Source organism: Diachasma alloeum, unplaced genomic scaffold, assembly GCF_001412515.2.
Source record: "Diachasma alloeum isolate Michigan unplaced genomic scaffold, Dall2.0 Dall_scaffold_00362, whole genome shotgun sequence".
Taxonomy (NCBI): domain Eukaryota; kingdom Metazoa; phylum Arthropoda; class Insecta; order Hymenoptera; family Braconidae; genus Diachasma; species Diachasma alloeum.
Genome location: NW_021680501.1, coordinates 441,974 through 459,688, shown reverse-complemented (window position 1 = coordinate 459,688; position 17,715 = coordinate 441,974). Strand labels below are relative to the sequence as shown.

General features: G+C 38.5%; 1 protein-coding gene across 3 annotated transcripts; it reads right to left on the bottom strand.

Moving 5' to 3' along the window:
* Positions 1–2,731: 2,731 nt before the first annotated feature.
* Positions 2,732–15,912, bottom strand: LOC107041333 (alpha,alpha-trehalose-phosphate synthase [UDP-forming]). 3 transcript variants are annotated; one of them, XM_015261841.2, is made up of 8 exons: positions 15,666–15,912; positions 12,495–12,600; positions 11,576–11,732; positions 7,704–8,788; positions 5,811–6,002; positions 5,071–5,401; positions 4,698–4,991; positions 2,732–4,101 (listed from the first exon to the last, which is right to left on the bottom strand). In XM_015261841.2, the coding sequence occupies exons 2-8, from the start codon at positions 12,569–12,571 to the stop codon at positions 3,862–3,864; spliced, it is 2,376 nt and encodes a 791-aa protein (XP_015117327.1). In that variant the 5' UTR covers positions 12,572–12,600; positions 15,666–15,912; the 3' UTR covers positions 2,732–3,861. The 3 variants fall into 3 exon arrangements, with proteins under 3 accessions (XP_015117327.1, XP_015117326.1, XP_015117325.1); XM_015261840.1 differs by lacking the exon at positions 15,666–15,912 and having other exon boundaries at positions 5,074–5,401; positions 12,495–12,979; XM_015261839.1 differs by lacking the exon at positions 15,666–15,912 and having other exon boundaries at positions 12,495–12,977.
* Positions 15,913–17,715: the final 1,803 nt, after the last annotated feature.

Sequence of the window (17,715 nt, the reverse complement as noted above, 5' to 3'; positions counted from 1 at the left end):
GGGGGGGGGGGGGGGGGGAGGGGTAGAGGACTATCAACGGAAAACCTCGGCGTGCAAACTCGTTAGTCGCTGGTGGTGGCCGCTCTTGCGTATTTTCAAATCGTTTGGGGGAAACCAATTAACTGTTTTCCTGTTATCTATTCCATTTGTTTTTCCATACTGGTTTCATTCGGGGAAAAGCCTGTTTTTAATAGATCGAGAGATGCGGAGAATAGGGAACTGCACGATTTTTCCTTAAATTTTTTTATTCGTTGTTATAAGTTTAATATAGAACTTTTTTTTATTGATGATTGATCAATCGCTGATAACGTCACTATCTCGCAATTATTTTCTGAGCTGACCTAGCCTATTTACACATGCGGTTCTGTGACGTAATAATCTGAAAATGGTTCAATAGAGAAATTATTATAAATCACTTGACCAATCACCGGAATAGAGAAAGAAAATTTAGTAGCAAGAAAAATATTTTTATCGTCACGAGTAATAGTGGAACGAATTATCCGTGGATATTGCTGACTAGTGGCCGTTTAATCCCCAGGCGACACGGAAACCTCATCGTGTGAGCCAGCAATGTAAACATTGACAGGGAAATATGTCCCCTGGATGCATTCACGACGAAAACCCTTGTTTTTTCAATGGGTTATACGTTACTATCACTCATCCGCCTCTCAAGAGCCCCATTATCCCCGGATTCACTCCAAAAACACTCTGATACCCCAGTCAATTAAGGAACAATCCACCGCATTATCATAAACCACGCGGAACTCCCAAGAAAATCATCATCCGAGATTCATGAGAATCAAATAATTTTCCCGATTATTATATTACCCGAAATGTCAACACAGAAGCTAAACTCACCCGGTCTCAATCCATCTCCTGTATGTACAGAGGGTTGGAATGGATCCCGGGGAAATGGAAGAATGTTAGTCGGCTCTCTCCGATGTTGTTTAGTCTGAAAATACGTCATTGTTTCAGTACGATAAAAAATTCAGCGCCCGGGTAATTACACTCCGGGAGAGAGAGAGGTGGAAGACAGAGGAATAGATCGATTGGACCCGCGCTGTTATCCCGGGGGCTGAATTTTTCACTGGGCTACTGACTTAGGGCCACGGCTGCTCTTCAAATCCATCGTATTTTCGAATTAAAGAATTTAACTGTAATGCATAATTTTAATATCATGCCTCGGGCAATCCGGCATATATTTACATTGTGGAATTGTTGTTTCGAATTGTAAATGAAAGCCACAATGTAGGAAATATACCATGAAATACAACTATATGGCATTTAAATAATAGTAAATATATGCTAAACTATTTAAAATTTTCCCATTTCTGCATATGAATCACGTATGAAGATTCCAGACCTATTTGTCAGGATGCATAATAGTTATGAAGTCTTCATCATAATGATATTCAATACGTTTCATTTGACAACCTCAGAGTAGGTGAGACTCCGTGTAAAAATTCAAGCGGGGATGCGGTCGAAGCGCTCCTCACGCGCCACCTCCCTAGCTTGACGGCATAGCAAGTGAGACTCCTCGCTGAATTTAAGCATATTACTAAACGGAAAAAACAACTAAAATTTCATTACCATAAATTTCGAAGTCGTCTTCCTCACCTATTAAAAATATATATTAAATATATTTTTACCCAGACCAATCCCACACGTCGAAAACTATCCCACACACCCCTACCTCCACCATAATCCCGTATAAACATTTCTCAAAGCCCAAAAGACGAAAACACTTTAAAGAAATATAAAAAAAACCCCGAGAATAATAAAGAAATCGCTCGTGCGTAGCAATTGAAAATCTTCGTCTCTTCCCCAAAACCATAGTTTCCGTCTCGTGGTTTCATGATGGCTGTGTATCCCTGAAAGGCAAATAATCCTTCGTGGTATTGAGACGAAAACATAATATAGAAAAAAAAATACACGGAAGCAAGCCACAGATCTGCCGAGTGAGACAAATTCCCTTCATCTATCCTACGAGGGAGATGGAGATCATTCTGAAAAAGGTAAAGGCGAGTGCTGTTTGCCTTTTATTAAACTGTTGTTAAACGCTGCCTTTCTTCATACACAATTGAATCGGCAAAACGCCGGAGATAATGCCACTGGGATTCTCAGCCCCCCTTCCCCCCCTCTCTCTCTACCTCCTCTCCAGAGAATCTTAGTCTCTATTGTGGATGGGATATGTCTCCCTCCAGCCAGTTATTCCCAGCCTGAAATGGACACCGTGTAATCGCTCTTTTATACGGTGTTGGTTTTACCTGCAGAAATACGAAAAAAGGAGGCATATTGCCCTCTGTGACTGCTTCCAGGGTCCAGGAACACCCCCTGATGCGAGGGGAATTGCCCGGTTGCTTATTCAAAATTTCAGACATTTGAGGAGAAATGTTTTGGGGGAGTGTTGTATTCAGTAATTCTCATGCCCAATGAAAATATTTGGATGGTTTACGGGTGAGAGCTACGCCCCATGTTTTCAACGGTGAAATTCATACTTGTTATGTTCATTCAGTTATTCTCAATGCATCTGACATTTTAAGAGTTCTCGGAGAGGAAAATTTCATGGTAAACGGAGGATCGGAAATTATCTTCTAAGAGATTTCATGAGACTTGGTTTATTCTCGGTGATTTTTTAAAATTCGTAGTTCTTTTTGATTCGTATTGTTGTGAAAATCGAAGATGAGATGATGTAAAGCACTGGTGTGATGGGTTAGTAATAAAAGAAAACTTGTATTTTTAGGTATATTTCCATGGATAAAGGGCTTGTACAAAATTTACAAATTAATTTGACATGCAGTAACTCATGCTTTGGTTTATTTGTACATTTCGGAGTATAACATGAACGAGTTTTTGGATTTATCTGACCATTATTCCACTTCAATTCATTACTTTATTTGTTCTAATTCACGAATGATTGACAATAACGACTAATAAATATGATGTTATTTATTTCATTGCTTGAGTTATCCAAAAAGTGTAGAAGGATTCACTTCTCAGGGATATGGATCTTTTTTTAATGCGTATTGAATACTAAGGATTCCGCAGTGATATGGAACGAATAATCTCGTGAATAATGTTCACAAATCAATATTGATAATTGCGAAAAATTATATTTCATCCACTCACACGCTCTCTTCATACAAAAATACTCTTCCCATCGAATAAGTACATTATTGTTGTACGTATTACAATGGTATCAACATGAATTTATAATTGATTTTCATCATCTGAGTGATAACATTACGTTTTATTAATGACTAACTGCTTGACATGACTCATGATTGGGAATTTTTTAATGAAAAAAAAAAAAAAAATAACATGATTTTAACAAAACATTTTAGTTTGTTGGAAAATATTCGTAGAAAAATTGTTTCAAAGTTCGTATCAAATATCTGTTTTCACATATTATTCATCCACTTTATTGAGTCCCATATTTTCTCCACTGCGGTGAGATTTCTAATTAATCCACTATCTAAAAACAAGATTGCATTTCTTTAGAAAAGAATAATTTCCAGACTTTTTTTTAATCAGAGGCTCCTATTTTCTATTTTCTCATTACGTTGAGCGATACGAATTCTACAACTACGCCTAAATACTATAACTGAGGGGATTCATGATCGACCGCAGTCGTTTTGACGCAAAATCTAAAAAAATAAACTCTCGAGGCCCATGGGCACGTGAAAATAAATTCGTTAATTATTTCAGTCCCAATAAGACCCGCTCTTGGGTGCATCGATGGAAAGGAAAAGATTGAAGATTGTTTCAACAGCAGTCTCTTAAATCCACTCACACTCTAAACACTCATATTAAGGAATAACTCGTAACATCTATCGGGATTCTGATTCCACATGACGACAATTAGGAAGCGAGGGATTGTGGCTCGGTGAAGGACATCTCCATTGTGATTCCACCACTGCTACGTCTGTACCTGTGTGATATCTCATTGTTCGTACTTCTCGGCTTGCGTCTGCTCAAGTGTCGTTCAACCCATTTTAACATTGTTAGGACTGAATCTGTACTTGGCAGTCTTCTTTCAGCTGAGGTACGGATTATGTGGGATGATGCTACTCGGAAAGTCGCTGCCATACCTTTCAATGCCTGAACAAAAAAAATTTCATCCATTTTTCAAATTCATTACATTTTATAATTAATTGTTGTTCACCCGAAGATTTTTTTCATTCATATTTCTTTTTGATTTGTATTGCTCCGAAACCATGTAAAAAAAAATTCTTCAAATTTTGCCTGCAATGCTCTTTTTTTTTCTCAAAAAATGAGGAAAAAAATTTTTTTTTGATTCGTAGTTCTTTTTGATTTGTATTGCTTCGAAACCATGTAAAAAAAATTCTTCAAATTTTGCCTGCAATGGTCATGTTTTCCTTAAAAAATGAGGAATAAATTTTTTTTTTGATTCGTAGTTCTTTTTGATTCGTATTGCTTCGAAACCATGTAAAAAAAATTCTTCAAATTTTTCCTGCAATGCTCATTTTTTTTCTCAAAAAATGAGGAAAATTTTTTTTTTTGATTCGTAGTTCTTTTTGATTCGTATTGCTTCGAAACCATGTAAAAAAAAATTCTTCACATTTTACCTGCAATGCTCAGTTTTTCCTCAAAAAATGAGGAAAAAAAATGTTTTTTTTGATTCGTAGTTCTTTTTGATTCGTATCGCTTCGAAAACTCAGAAATCCTCTGATTACCTTCATAGCATCCTCATCAGTGACATCATCCCCAGCATATATAATTCTGATCCTCTCGCTCCAGTCCAATCCAAAAGCGGTTCGTAAAATATAAATAGACGCCCGTCCCTTGTTCCACTCGACCGGTGGCTTGGCTTCCAGGGCGCAATGTGCAGGACAGGGTTTGAAGCCTGCCTCCTCAATCAGTCTCTTAGCGTGTTCAATCATCTTCGGTCTGCCCTCCATAGGTGTCTCTCGATAATGGAAGGTAAGGAGAGCCCCCTTGTTCTCCACCCAAGCGCCATCCTTGCACAGCTGAAAGAACCGTTGTATTTTAGAATAATATCTAGAGCTTTGTTTTGCACACATACTAAAACCAGTCGGCCTATCTTACTACCTGGTCCTGCAGTGCTTGCATGAGACTGCCAACTTTGCCCTCAAGTTCCGCCGGCATGGGATGAACAAACTTACTCCCGTCAGGATGGAGAATCTCCAGACCATGATTACCCGCGTAGGTAATCCCCTCGATTCCCACCATACTCTTGACATTACTGACATTCCTCCCGGAGACAATGGCAATGTAAACATCGGACATGTTGCTCAACCTCTGAAGAACATTCTTGGTCTCCAACGGAAGTATAGCAAGATCCGGATGGGTGGCAATTGGCGCCAATGTACCATCGTAATCAAGTAGCAATGCCAATTTGTGATTGTCACCGATGTACCTGGGGGACATGTATCGTCAATTGACCGTTACTCGGCTTTCGTCCATGATTCGGGTTATCGACTAGTCGTGGGAACACTCGTCAACAAGATACATTCAATGAAAAATGTACTTTTTTTACATCTTGATATCTGCATTCTCATTAATAAGCATCGTAATCATAGATTTTTGTTCATTCATTGTGTAGCCAGCCGTTAATTATAAGCGACATTGTTATCGGACCCCCACGTCATTGTCGTACCCGAGTCATGCTTGACACGATTGTGCAACGTATTTGTTCGTAGACGAGATCAAAAGAGAAAGAGATAACGGCTATCTTGTTATTTTTTCTCTCATGCATGTTTTTGTATTCATGCATCCTTTAGGAAGAATCGCCCAGATTATGCACCCATTGCGCATTGGATATTTACTTGCTTAAGTAATCGTCAAAGTCGTCCATGGTGACTGGCTGCATTACTGTCGCGCCGACTGAGTCCCTCTCCTCCAGGGAGCCCATCACCTGGAGGAAGGACTTCATCCAGTAGTTGACGTCGTAGAGACGCTCCCGACGTCTCAGGTGGTTCATTCGGAGGGTGCGCTCGTCTTCCGGCATTGTCAGGGCTCTGAAAAACCAGAACGATCGAGTAAGATTGCTCAGAAATTTGGGCGGAAGCAAACTTGCAAGTTGTTTTCATTCATTATCTGTCTCAAGCTATCGTTATTTCGAATCTACCTCTTTTTAACAATGGACAATTCATCATTCCATTTTATTACAGGACAATTCATCACAGCTCATCTCATCATCCGACAAATTCATCATGTGGACAATTCATCACGCGAACATTTCATCACACGGACAATTCAATAAGGAGTGAAAAAGAGATTCTAAATTATAGACTAATGGAGGGGGAAGAGGGGGAAAAGGGAAATAAGTACTGATAAGAGAGGGGAAAAAATAGAAGTTCGAACGGAAAGCATAGAGAGCGTATAAGAGACTCCAAATTGTGTACAAAAGGAAATAACAAAGGCTCTTGTGTACAAAAACAAATAACTGTTCATATTAAAAATCATGATTACTACTAATTTTACGTTGCCACAACAATGAGAATAACGCCAATGATGGAGAGGTCTACAACATAAAAAGATACTAAAAATAAAGAAGAATAATTGTATTTAGCAAAAAAAGGAAAAACGACAAACGAAAAATGATGAAATGTCCACATGATAAATTGTCCCAATGATGAATTGTCCCTATAACAAATTATCAATAATGGCATGTCCCCATAATGAAAATTAATTGTCCAATAACATCACTATCCCGTAATAAGGAGAGGTGTTACCCGTTATTTCACATCTTGAAAGCATGGTAATGGCTCCCACACCCAGAAAAATTATTTATTTGACTCAAATAAAGTGTATTTGATGTTTTTTCTTTTCAATAAAGTGTACTTGAATCAAATAAATAAGTTCATTTAAATAATCCCAAATAAAGTTTTTTTTCAAATTGAGTAAAAAAAATGATTCAAAGTTTTGTTTATATTAAATAAATGTTTTTTTTACTAATAATGAATCTTTATTTGAATCAAATAAATTTTTTTTTGAACTGAATAAATATTTATTTGATACTAAAAAATTATTATCACTTTGAGTTGGTAATAAAATCGGAAAAGATTGAACGAAAACCATGCAATAATTATTAGGGGTAAGACTTTAGGGGGGGGGGTTCTTGGATTAGGTTCATACGCCCTTTTTTCACATAACCTATGAATATTGTTGAAACACACTTTCAAAATTCTTCCACAAAATACATGAAAATGTGATTTTATTAAAATAAGCAACCTATTTATTTGAACTAAATAAATTGTTTATTTGATCAAGTCTCTTCGTCCTTGAATGATTATTATGTATCATCACCTTCGTCACTGAATTTCATTGCCATATACGTTTAGTTAAATCTGATTTGGTATCTCCATCATGATTACAGTTATGCTGTAATTAATTATATATCTTAATGATATTTTTGACCCTATAATTGGCCTCGAGCTATTGGGTCTGTATAAAGCAATAAATAAATAAAATAAATAAATTTGAAAAAATCGTCGATTTGAGATAAATAAATTGTTTTTTTCAAATTTACTAAAAATTTCATTTGGAATAGATAAATTGTTTGTTTAATACAATTAAATACTTTTTCTCGGAACAAGTAAACAAGTTTATTCATTTCTAATAAAGATATTCTTGAAGTGAGTAAAAAATTTCAGATAAAGATTGTTATTTCATAAAAAAAAACATTCTTCTGGCTGCATATTACGGAAGTTTCTTACCTATGGATGACCTCAGCAGCATCATCGATCTCATAAGGATTACAGATAAGTGCCTCGTGCATCATCTCCCCGGCCCCAGCGAAGGGGGACACAATTAGCACCCCAGGTGGTGTATTGATCTGACAAGCGACAAACTCTTTGGCCACAAGATTCATACCGTCCCTCAACGGCGTCACAAGAGCCACCGCTGCGTCCCTGTAGAAAGCGGCAAGCTCGTCCTGGCTGACGCACCCGTAGATGTACCTGATGGGGGACCAATTCGGTGTGGTGAACCTGCCGTTGATGGAGCCGATCAGCTGGTCCATCTCCAGTTTGAGCTCCTGATACTCCCGGACATCGGTCCTGGAGGGCACAGCGATCTGGAGCATGGTGACCTGCTCCCGATGCTCGGGATGTTTCTCCAGCAGCATCTCGAAGGCCTTCAGCCGATGGACGAGGCCCTTGGTGTAGTCCAGCCGATCAACCCCCAGAACAATCTTCTGATTTGTCATGATGACTTTGGGCGCCTGCTCAGCCAGAGACACGAATCTGTCGAAGGGAATGCCGATGGGAAGGGGTCGAACCCTGACAGTTCTGCCGCCGTGATCGACCAGAAGATTCTTCCTGTCGACTCGACAACCGAGACACCTCTGACAGCAGTCAACGAAGTTAAGACAGTAGTCCTGGATGTGGAAGCCCACCATGTCACAGCCCAGCATTCCCTGTAGGATCTCGTCCGCCCATGGGAACAGCCGGAAGATGTCCCAGGGTGGGAAGGGAATGTGGAGGAAGAAGCCGAGCTTCAGTTTGAGGTCCTTCTCGTCGGCGGCTTGTCTTATCCAGTTGGCTGCCAGCATGAGGTGGTAGTCGTGAACCCAGACCAAAGGTGTGCCGTTCGTCTGCTTGGTTTGCTCCTCGTGGACCTTCTCCAGAGCGCGGACTGTCTTCGCTGCGAACTCCTTGTTGACGGCCACGTAGGCACGCCAATGCTCCGCGATGAAGGTCGCGCGGTCCGGCATCGAGTGGAACAGCGGCCAGAAGGTACCGTTGCAGCAGCCATTGTAGTAAGCGTCGAAAATGTCCGGCTCTACGTGCACCGCTACCACCTGAAGGTTATGTGCATCGTTATTACGAGCTGATGCGAACAGATTTGCTAGGACCCTAAATAATGATTTTGGTGATTGCTCGTTGGCTCAAGTGATGATGTTCAACGGGGGAATGCGTTGCACTTACGCAATGGATTTTATTTTTTCCTGCAACTGTGAGAAATCATTGACACGGGGGATTCCCCGTTTTTCATAGATAAATGCCGACATTGTTTTTCGCATGAAATTTATCTAATTGCCAATTACCGAAGCCAATAATAATCATGATTTATGCATTCCCATGAGTCGCATGACCCCCCATGTCTTCGAGTAACCTCAGTCTCAACATTGTTTATTGATAATCAGTCATTATCGGGGATTTAATATCGCAAGGAACGCGTTTATTGGCTGGGGAATACGATCAGCGGGCTCGACCACTCGGTGCTCCCTCACGCTGTAACTTCTTCTTGTTATTCATTATACATCTTCATAAATATGTCAAAGATTGGGTGAATCAGGTCGCCATAATAAGACATTGGGAGATTAATGGAATACATTCGAGTGCTTTTTTTTATGAAATCATTAATGCAGAAATAATTATTTTTCAATTTATCGAATTCACGATGTTACGGGCTTATTCTTCTGAGAAATGAAAATCTATCTTCTACATAACGCATCTGCAATCACCCAGCCGTCTTCTTTGATAAATAATCTTGACCCAAATAAATAATCAAACATTTGGCTTTCTCGGGCCTTATCAGGCTCATTCAAATTTTTTTCTCTCGCTCTCTTCTGTACGGGTTTCTCAATCTCGCTGACTAAAAGCCCTTACAACACTCCGTTCCAATCAAAGAAATAGCTGAGATAACTTCAGGATTACGATTTTCGATAATCGTTTCTTGTTTTTTAAACGAAAAAAATTATTCTTTTCCGATTCGTAGTTCTTTTTGATTCGTAGTGCTTTGAAAATTTGTACAAAAAACGGACCTTTAAATGTTTGTAATGTTTTTCTCTTCAGAAAATTGGAAAGACAATTTTTTTTTTGATTCGTATTTCTTTTTGATTCGTATTGCTTTGAAAAGGTAAAAAGGGTCAACTGTTGAAAGAAGAGATATAAATTCTTCCACTTCGCACTTATTTCTAAATCTCGTGAACTAGGGGGTCCTTTCAACATTCAAATTTAATCAAAATAGCTGCGACAATTTCAGGATTATGATATTGAATAAGTAAGTTCGAAAGATACGTCCATCACAAATCGACCGATAACCCAGACCTCTACCCCTGATTATTTGAATACGTGGTCTCCTGACAGGTCAGCGAAAACGTTTAAATGCGGATTGATACGAAATAATATCACACTATATTCACGTCTAAACAATTTTAACAGCGGGAATTGACGAAGGTCAGAGCTGTGAACTATTCGCTGTCAATATTGTTGAGTCTGTCGTGTTATCTGACTGATGGGCTATGACTGGGTTTTTTCGAATCGAGTGTGATTCATCGGGTAAATGTTGCCATGGAGCTGGATGTTGTGAATGGAATCGGAATATTCCGGGAGGTGTTTCTGATATTGGATATATCTGATGTTTACCGATACGAAAATAGGTGGGTTCATTGTCAAGGGTATGCAACTGCGTCGGTATTGTTTATAGCGAAGGTGAGATTGTCTTGAAATGTGTTAATCAGTAGTAATTGAATTGGCGATGATTCGCTGCGAGGGGATATGGAGTGAATTTTTTTGTCGTAATGAAAAGTCTATGGATTTTAGATTTTTTGAGAATACTATGTGTCATATAATTAGTTTTAAAGTAGTCCTGGGACTTTCCTAAATCTCAGGATTTCACAAAGTCCTTATCAATTTTACGTTGAACAGAAAAAATTGTTTTGCAATTTTTGAAAATGCAAAATCCATTTTTTTCTTAAATTCTAGCACTTTATTAAATCCTACTAAGTTCTACTCAGTCTCAGGACTTCGTTGAGTCCTAGGATTTCATCAAGTCCTAGGATTTCACAAATTCCTGACTTCACTAGGTCGCAAGAATTCATCAGTCCCAGGAATTTGCTAAGGCTTAGAATTTTACAAAGTCTTGGTTAATTTTGCATTAAAAAAATACAAAATTCCAATTTTTCCGACACATTATAAATTATAAATTCAATAACCGACAAAGATGCCTCACAAAGTCCTAGGAGTTCGCAAATTCCTATGACTTCACTAGGTCGCAGGAATTCATCAAGTCCTAGGACTTCATTGAATCCTAGGATTTTATTCCATCGTAGGACTTCACTAAGTCCCAGGAATTTGCTAAGGCTCAGGATTTCACAAAGTCCTGGTTAATTTTGCATTAAAAAAATACAAAATTCCCATTTTCCCGACAAATTATCAATTATGAATTCAATAACAGACCAAAGATGTCTCACAAAGTCCTATAATCTCACTAAGTCTCAGGATTTCGCAAATTCCTACGACTAGGTCCCAGGAATTCATCAAGTCCTAGGACTTCATTGAATCCTAGAATTTTATTCCATAATAGGACTTCACTAAGTCCCAGGAATTTGCTAAGGCTTAGGATTTCACAAAGTCCTGGTTAATTTTGCATTAAAAAAATACAAAATTCCAATTTGTCCGACACATTATAAATTATAAATTCAATACCCGATCAAAGATGCCTCACAAAGTCCTATGAGCTCACCAAGTCCTAGGATTTCGCCAAGTCCTAGTTAGTTTTCAATTTAAAAAAAAATACAAAATTCATATTTTTCCGATATATTTCTAACTGTAACTTTAATAACAGACCAGAGATGCCTCACCTTGCTCGACAGCAATCCAGCAGTTGGCGTCTTGTCATTAGGGTCAGACTCCGGAATAGGTTCATTCGGATTATCCATGTGCACACCCGGCCATCCCACCCACAGGCCATTCCCACTTATTACTACCGGTGCAACAGCAGTAACAAGCCCGCCAGCACTAGAAAAATACCCCAAGAAAATCGTCTAATCAAGATCACATTCACAAAAAAATTTCACAAAAAAAAACAAAAACACGAAATTAATCTGACTGAGAGAAATTATCAGTTCAACTTTGATCGCTTTTCCCTCGAAAATGAAATCCATAAATTTTCATTCGTAAATGCCCCAATAAAGAGATAAGCAGAACCTACGTTAACACGTAATCAGACTCAATTGTCGGTAAACATGTCTCTTTTTTATTTATTCGTTGCGCTCTTTTAATGAAAAACAAACACGGAAAAAAAATTATCTACTTGATTGTGAGTCACGTGGCCGGTTTTATTATGGATATTATATTTTTCCTTCGTTTTTGTTATTTGTTTACCCGAAGTTGTGAGAGAGATCTTTTGTGAATGAAGATCAACATTTAATATTCCGATAACCGCGTGCCCCCTTGATCAACATGTTTTCCATCTATTTTCCATAATACTACGAATCAATTATTCAAAACACGAGATGGAAACAAAACGTCTGCATAACGACTGCTGCATTCAAGGCAATTCCCATTGACATGCTGTCAAATAATGATACTTGAACATATAGAAACAATTTTTCTTTTATTTTTATTTTTTTATTTTTTTTTCTTATTCATATTTCTTTCCTACTACCATTACGGTTTTATAGGCTCCCCATTCGTCTGCCTTGCCTCTCCCACTTCTCTCTTCACACATGGAAACTAAAAAAATTATAATTTGACAATGCAATGATGAATATTGCTCACCTTGCTTTGCGTTCCAACTGTCCCGAATCTTCATTTCTCTTCAGTACGAAGGGTAACCTGTTGCTCACGACAATCATACTTCCGTTGGAAGTGTACGTCCGTGTTTCTGAAGACATTTTGCAAAAGCCAAAATTAATGTCTCTATTGAAATAAAATTCCAGTGGCCAAGTTTCCCTCAACACCATAAATAATCGGTTAATTGAAAAAAAAAATCACTGATTCCGCTGTTTCTGGCTCGGCTAAAGATCCATGATTTCGCCTATATTCTCTCGTTCACCTCAACCAAAAATGTTAGTCTCGATAGGGGGATGATTCCAGCAGATAGAATCGTCGAGATAATTGGAATGTGTGACAAAGGATGCCGGAGAGCCAGAGTAACACTGAAGTAGAAGCGTCTCAGTGCCTTAAGTTTATTCGTTTCAACTCGTACCAACGATTTGGTCCAAAGTGCGTTTTTGCGGGGACTCGGTATCGAAAAGACCGGAGGCCACGACCCCATATGCCCATCCATCGTCAATTGCCCCCCTCTCGCCCCCCTCTACCGCTCTCTATCCTCTATTTACCCTCGTAATGTAACACCCCCGCATTCCCTTACGATATGACCTCGCGCGGGGTTATCGATATCACTTTAATTTCACGATGATAATGGGAAAAATGAATAATAGTAGAAAAATTAATCATATGCTTTCGCGGCGAAGAGGAAAGCCAGTGGATGTTATGAGGAAATTTCATTTTATTGGTGGCGAAAGGTCGTATGTACCGAAATAGTCATTGAAAAAATTTTTAATAACATCGCAAAGTACATCTAGACACTTGGGGTGTGATTTTTTTAGTTTTAATAGATCATAATGGGACTTGGTGAAGTCTTGGGATTTGGTAACGCCCTAGGACTTTGTGAAATCCTAGGACTCACTAAAGTCCTAAAATTTCAAAAAAAATTAGGCCTGGAATTCCAGGACTTGATGAAGTCCTGGGACTTAGTAAAGTCCCAGCACTTATTAAAGTCCTGTGACTGTAGAATTCAAGGGCTTGGTGAATTCTAGAACTTCATAAAATCCTGAAATTCTAGGATTTACTGAAGTTCTAAATTTTTTTGAACTTTTCGGACTGAAATTCCAGGACTCGATGAAGTCCCAGCACTTATCAAAGTCCTGTAACTGTAGAATTCTAGGGTTTGGTGCATTCTAGGACTTCGTAAAATACTAGAATTTACTGACGTCCTAAAATTATTTGAAATTTTAGCACTGACATTCGAGGACTTGATAAAGTCCTGTGACTGTAGAATTCCAGGACTTCTTAAAATCCTGAAATCCTAGGACTTACTTAAGTCCTAAAATTTGTTGAAATATTCTGACTGAAATTCCAGGACTCAGTAAAGTCCCAGGAGTTGATAAAGTCCTGTGATTTTGTGGAATTCTAGGGCTTGGTGAATTCTCGGAGTTCGTAAAATCCTAGAATTTACTGACGTCCTAAAATTCTTTGAAATTTTAGGACTGACATTCAAGGACTTGATGAAGTCCTGGGATTTGAGAAAATCTCTGACTTTGCAGAATTCTGAGACTTCCTAAAATCCTGAAATCAAGAACCTAAATTCCAGGACTTCAATAAAAATTAATGATCAGAACCTTAAAAATCGGATTTGTTTACGTTTTTTTTTTATTTAACTAACACGAAAATTCCAGATATATCCCGTGTAAACCGGTATTCCATTGGACACGTCATCGTGAAAATATCACGCATTGAGAAAGCATTCCAGTGTGCGTTATTATTTATAGTGCCTTCATTGCACATTGACGGGATTATCGTCGGCGAATTAAAAATATAAAACCCCAAACGATTTGTTGTATTGACTTTAGCGGGTAAAAGATGAATTACAGTTTGTCCTTGGAAATTGCTGTGATGTTGAAGATGCATCAGCAATGTTTTGGCACGATATCAGCACATGCTCGCTTCATGTTTAATTTTGCTCGTTTCTATTACTCACCAATTCTTGGAGATTAAATAGTTGAGATATGAGTTACGACGGGATATTCATTGTTTTATGAATTTATTGTGGGAATTCACCTGTCTGCAACGGCAAATGAATTCTGAAAAATTCCACTGGATCGTTTTATCGACATCAACAGTCCAGTCAATTATTTGCTTTATTTCCCCGAAAATAAAGACTGGCCGCAGTGATATAATCTTGATTAACCGAAGCCATCAAATTATGACGCTCAAATGATTGTGTCACTACACGGATCTACGATCACTCTCTCACCATGTGATGATAAATTCTAATATTTGTAGATATCACATTGTCAAGAAATTTCCACTGGTAAAAAAATTTCTTCAGACGTAATAGCGCAATCTTTGTAGGAAGAGGCGTTTAACTATATTAATGACCTTATTCCTTGAATCCACGTGTTAAACTTGACATTTTGTATCCCCTAACGGATCACGTGCTAATTGAGGCATTTGAGGGCGCATGTTATCACGAATGCGCAATACAAAATAACCGGAACCTTTATCCACCCAACTTTCCTCAATATTTATAGCCACGCTGTCTCATCGCGGATTGATAAGTTTCCTCATATCTTAATTCACCTTCTGAGAAGGCAATCCTGAGATATCCTCACATCCACTGTTTATGCTCTCGCTAATACTCTCGTTTCTTTCGGATTACTTGATAAATGTATTGACAATTGGGGTCAATTGTGCATGACGTTAAATTTTTTTTTGTCATCGTTGAATAGAAAATCTTGGCCGATGGGATTAGTGAGGATTAACGAAACGTAATTAAAACGGAGGGGAATGGTAATGTGTGAGTCATCGCCGGAATAGGAACCCCCCGACTGGCGATGCTGCTGTTTTTTTTTTAATAATACATGCGGGTTTTTAAATAATAACTGTGGGTCGTTAATGAGTCAACGGTTATTGATTTCTGAATCTCAAGGTGAGGGTCCCGAGGCGTTGTCATGCAACAGAACGGGGCGATGACACCTTTTCGTCGGAAATTTCTAAATGCCTGTGGAATATAGAATACGTCCGAGAAATACTGAAAGCCGGCCATCAATCGCATGCATTCGTCATTGATGACAATTAATTTATCGGGGATTGACAGCAAATGTTAGTGAGATTTTGACGGATTTATTATCCAGATTATTTACGTCAATAGAGAAGTAGCCTTGCCTGTTACGCAACCGCTTATGAATTGAAATTTTCCGGCCTGTGCGGCTGTTTGGGATTCTGCAGCTGGGTGATACACCGAGAGTGGGTGACGATCACGTGTCTATCACGGGGGGAAAATTCTGGGTTTTTTTCACTTGAATCTCGTCGCGAAGACGGGGTAATACTGAACGCGTAATACTGTTTGAGGTTGCCGGTTACGTTGGGTGGAATCCTTTGAGAAGCTTCCGGGTTTTTCGATGTGAAAACACATCGTGGTGAGGCACTTGCTCAGGTAGCGCCCTCGTTGGGTGCGAGCTGCATTGTTCGCTGCGATTGCGCAATGAATGTGCAGGGGAATACATGCGTTTCTGTGGGCAATTGATTGCTATGTCCATGGTGTTGAGGGTGTTTAGACGCACGGAGAGAAATATTCAGTAAAAATGACGTATTTTTTCAGTAATTCCGGAGCGAAATGTGGTTATTAAATTTTACGCAACTGTCACGGACTTTTTCCGGAGCGTTCCGTAATTTTTATCTGAATCTCCTGTGAAAAATTACGATACCGTCATTTAAATCAGTAGTGAAGCGGTAAACCGAGTGAAGTCGATTTTGACTATTAGCCAGTTTTTGCTGAATATCTCGGAATCTAAGAGAGATAGCAAAATTTTTCTCATGACTTTTTTTATAACGCTCTATTGGCTCTACAAAAAAGGTCATGACAAAAATCTTTCTATCTCTTTTAGATTCCGAGATATTCGTCAAAAACTAGCCGATAGTAAAAATCGACTTGACCCGGTTTACCGCTTCGCTACTGAAATTTTCTGAGTCGATTCCGTAATCGGTGAGTGAATTCTGAGTTCCGTAATTTTTACTGAACATTTCTCTCCGTGCGGGTTTTGAAAAACGAAGTTTTTCGTGTTCGAGGGGAATTCTGTAATTTTTTTTTAGACTGGTGGGAGAAGATGAGAAATTGAATAGAAGTGTTCGCAAATATATTGATTCCTTCTTAAACTCCTCAGGATTGAATATTTGAAGTAAGCTGTAGCGTAACGCTCATTCCTCGAATTTCGGTGGTCGAATATTCGGATCCGCCCGCACGTGTTCGACTTCGGTCGGCTCCCGGTTTTTGTGTCACGATTTGAAATCTTTAACACGCGCTCAAGCGCGCGATCGTTCTCGTGGTGTAAATCGTTACGAATAGTACCTAAAGAATTATTTTGTAAACACATTTGTATTTTTGTAATTTTTTTATGGCAGAATACACTACATGGTTTGAATGCTCGAATAAAAAAAATGGGAAAGATATTCAGATATTCGTGTATTGTCATTGTCAATATTGTTACGTTTGATGATCTCTTCAGGATAATTTCGGAGAATACACTGAGAGAAAAACAAATACGTCAAACAAGTCTTGTTTGGGCCAGCAAAATCGCAAGTTGAAAATTAACAGAAAAGAATTTGTTTGGTTCGAATTTGAAAGTCTCAATCATGAATAATTGCTCTGCTTTCGACAGCAACGAAATATTTGGCTCAAGAGGCGGATAATTCACACCAGACGGTGCCTTTTCAGGATGAAAATATCTCATATAGAGGAAAATTTATCAACAAATATTTTATCCCTAAGTTACAAGATTGCTATCATATCATTATCATTGTTTCATTTGTTGTCTGTGATTATTAGACAGCCGAAACGAAAAACTACTATTCCTTGTTTCGCATAAAACAAAAAATTTTCGGGAGCAAAATACGTATGGGAGTATCGAAAAACGAAGGAGTAGTGCTAGAAATGACATTTCTTGCCTGTACAGAGAATGCAATTTTTTTAAAACTACTAAATCAGCAGCGAAGCGGTAAACCGGGTTAAGTCGATTTTGACTTTTGGCCATTTTTTGACAAATATCTCGGAATTTAAGAGATATAGCTAAATTTACCTCAAGACCTTTTTTATAACCCTCAGTTGGCTTTACAAATAAGGTCATGACAAAAAATTTTCTATATTTTTTAGATTCCCAGATATTTGTCAAAAACTGGCCAATAGTCAAAATCGACTTAACCCGGTTTACCGCTTCGT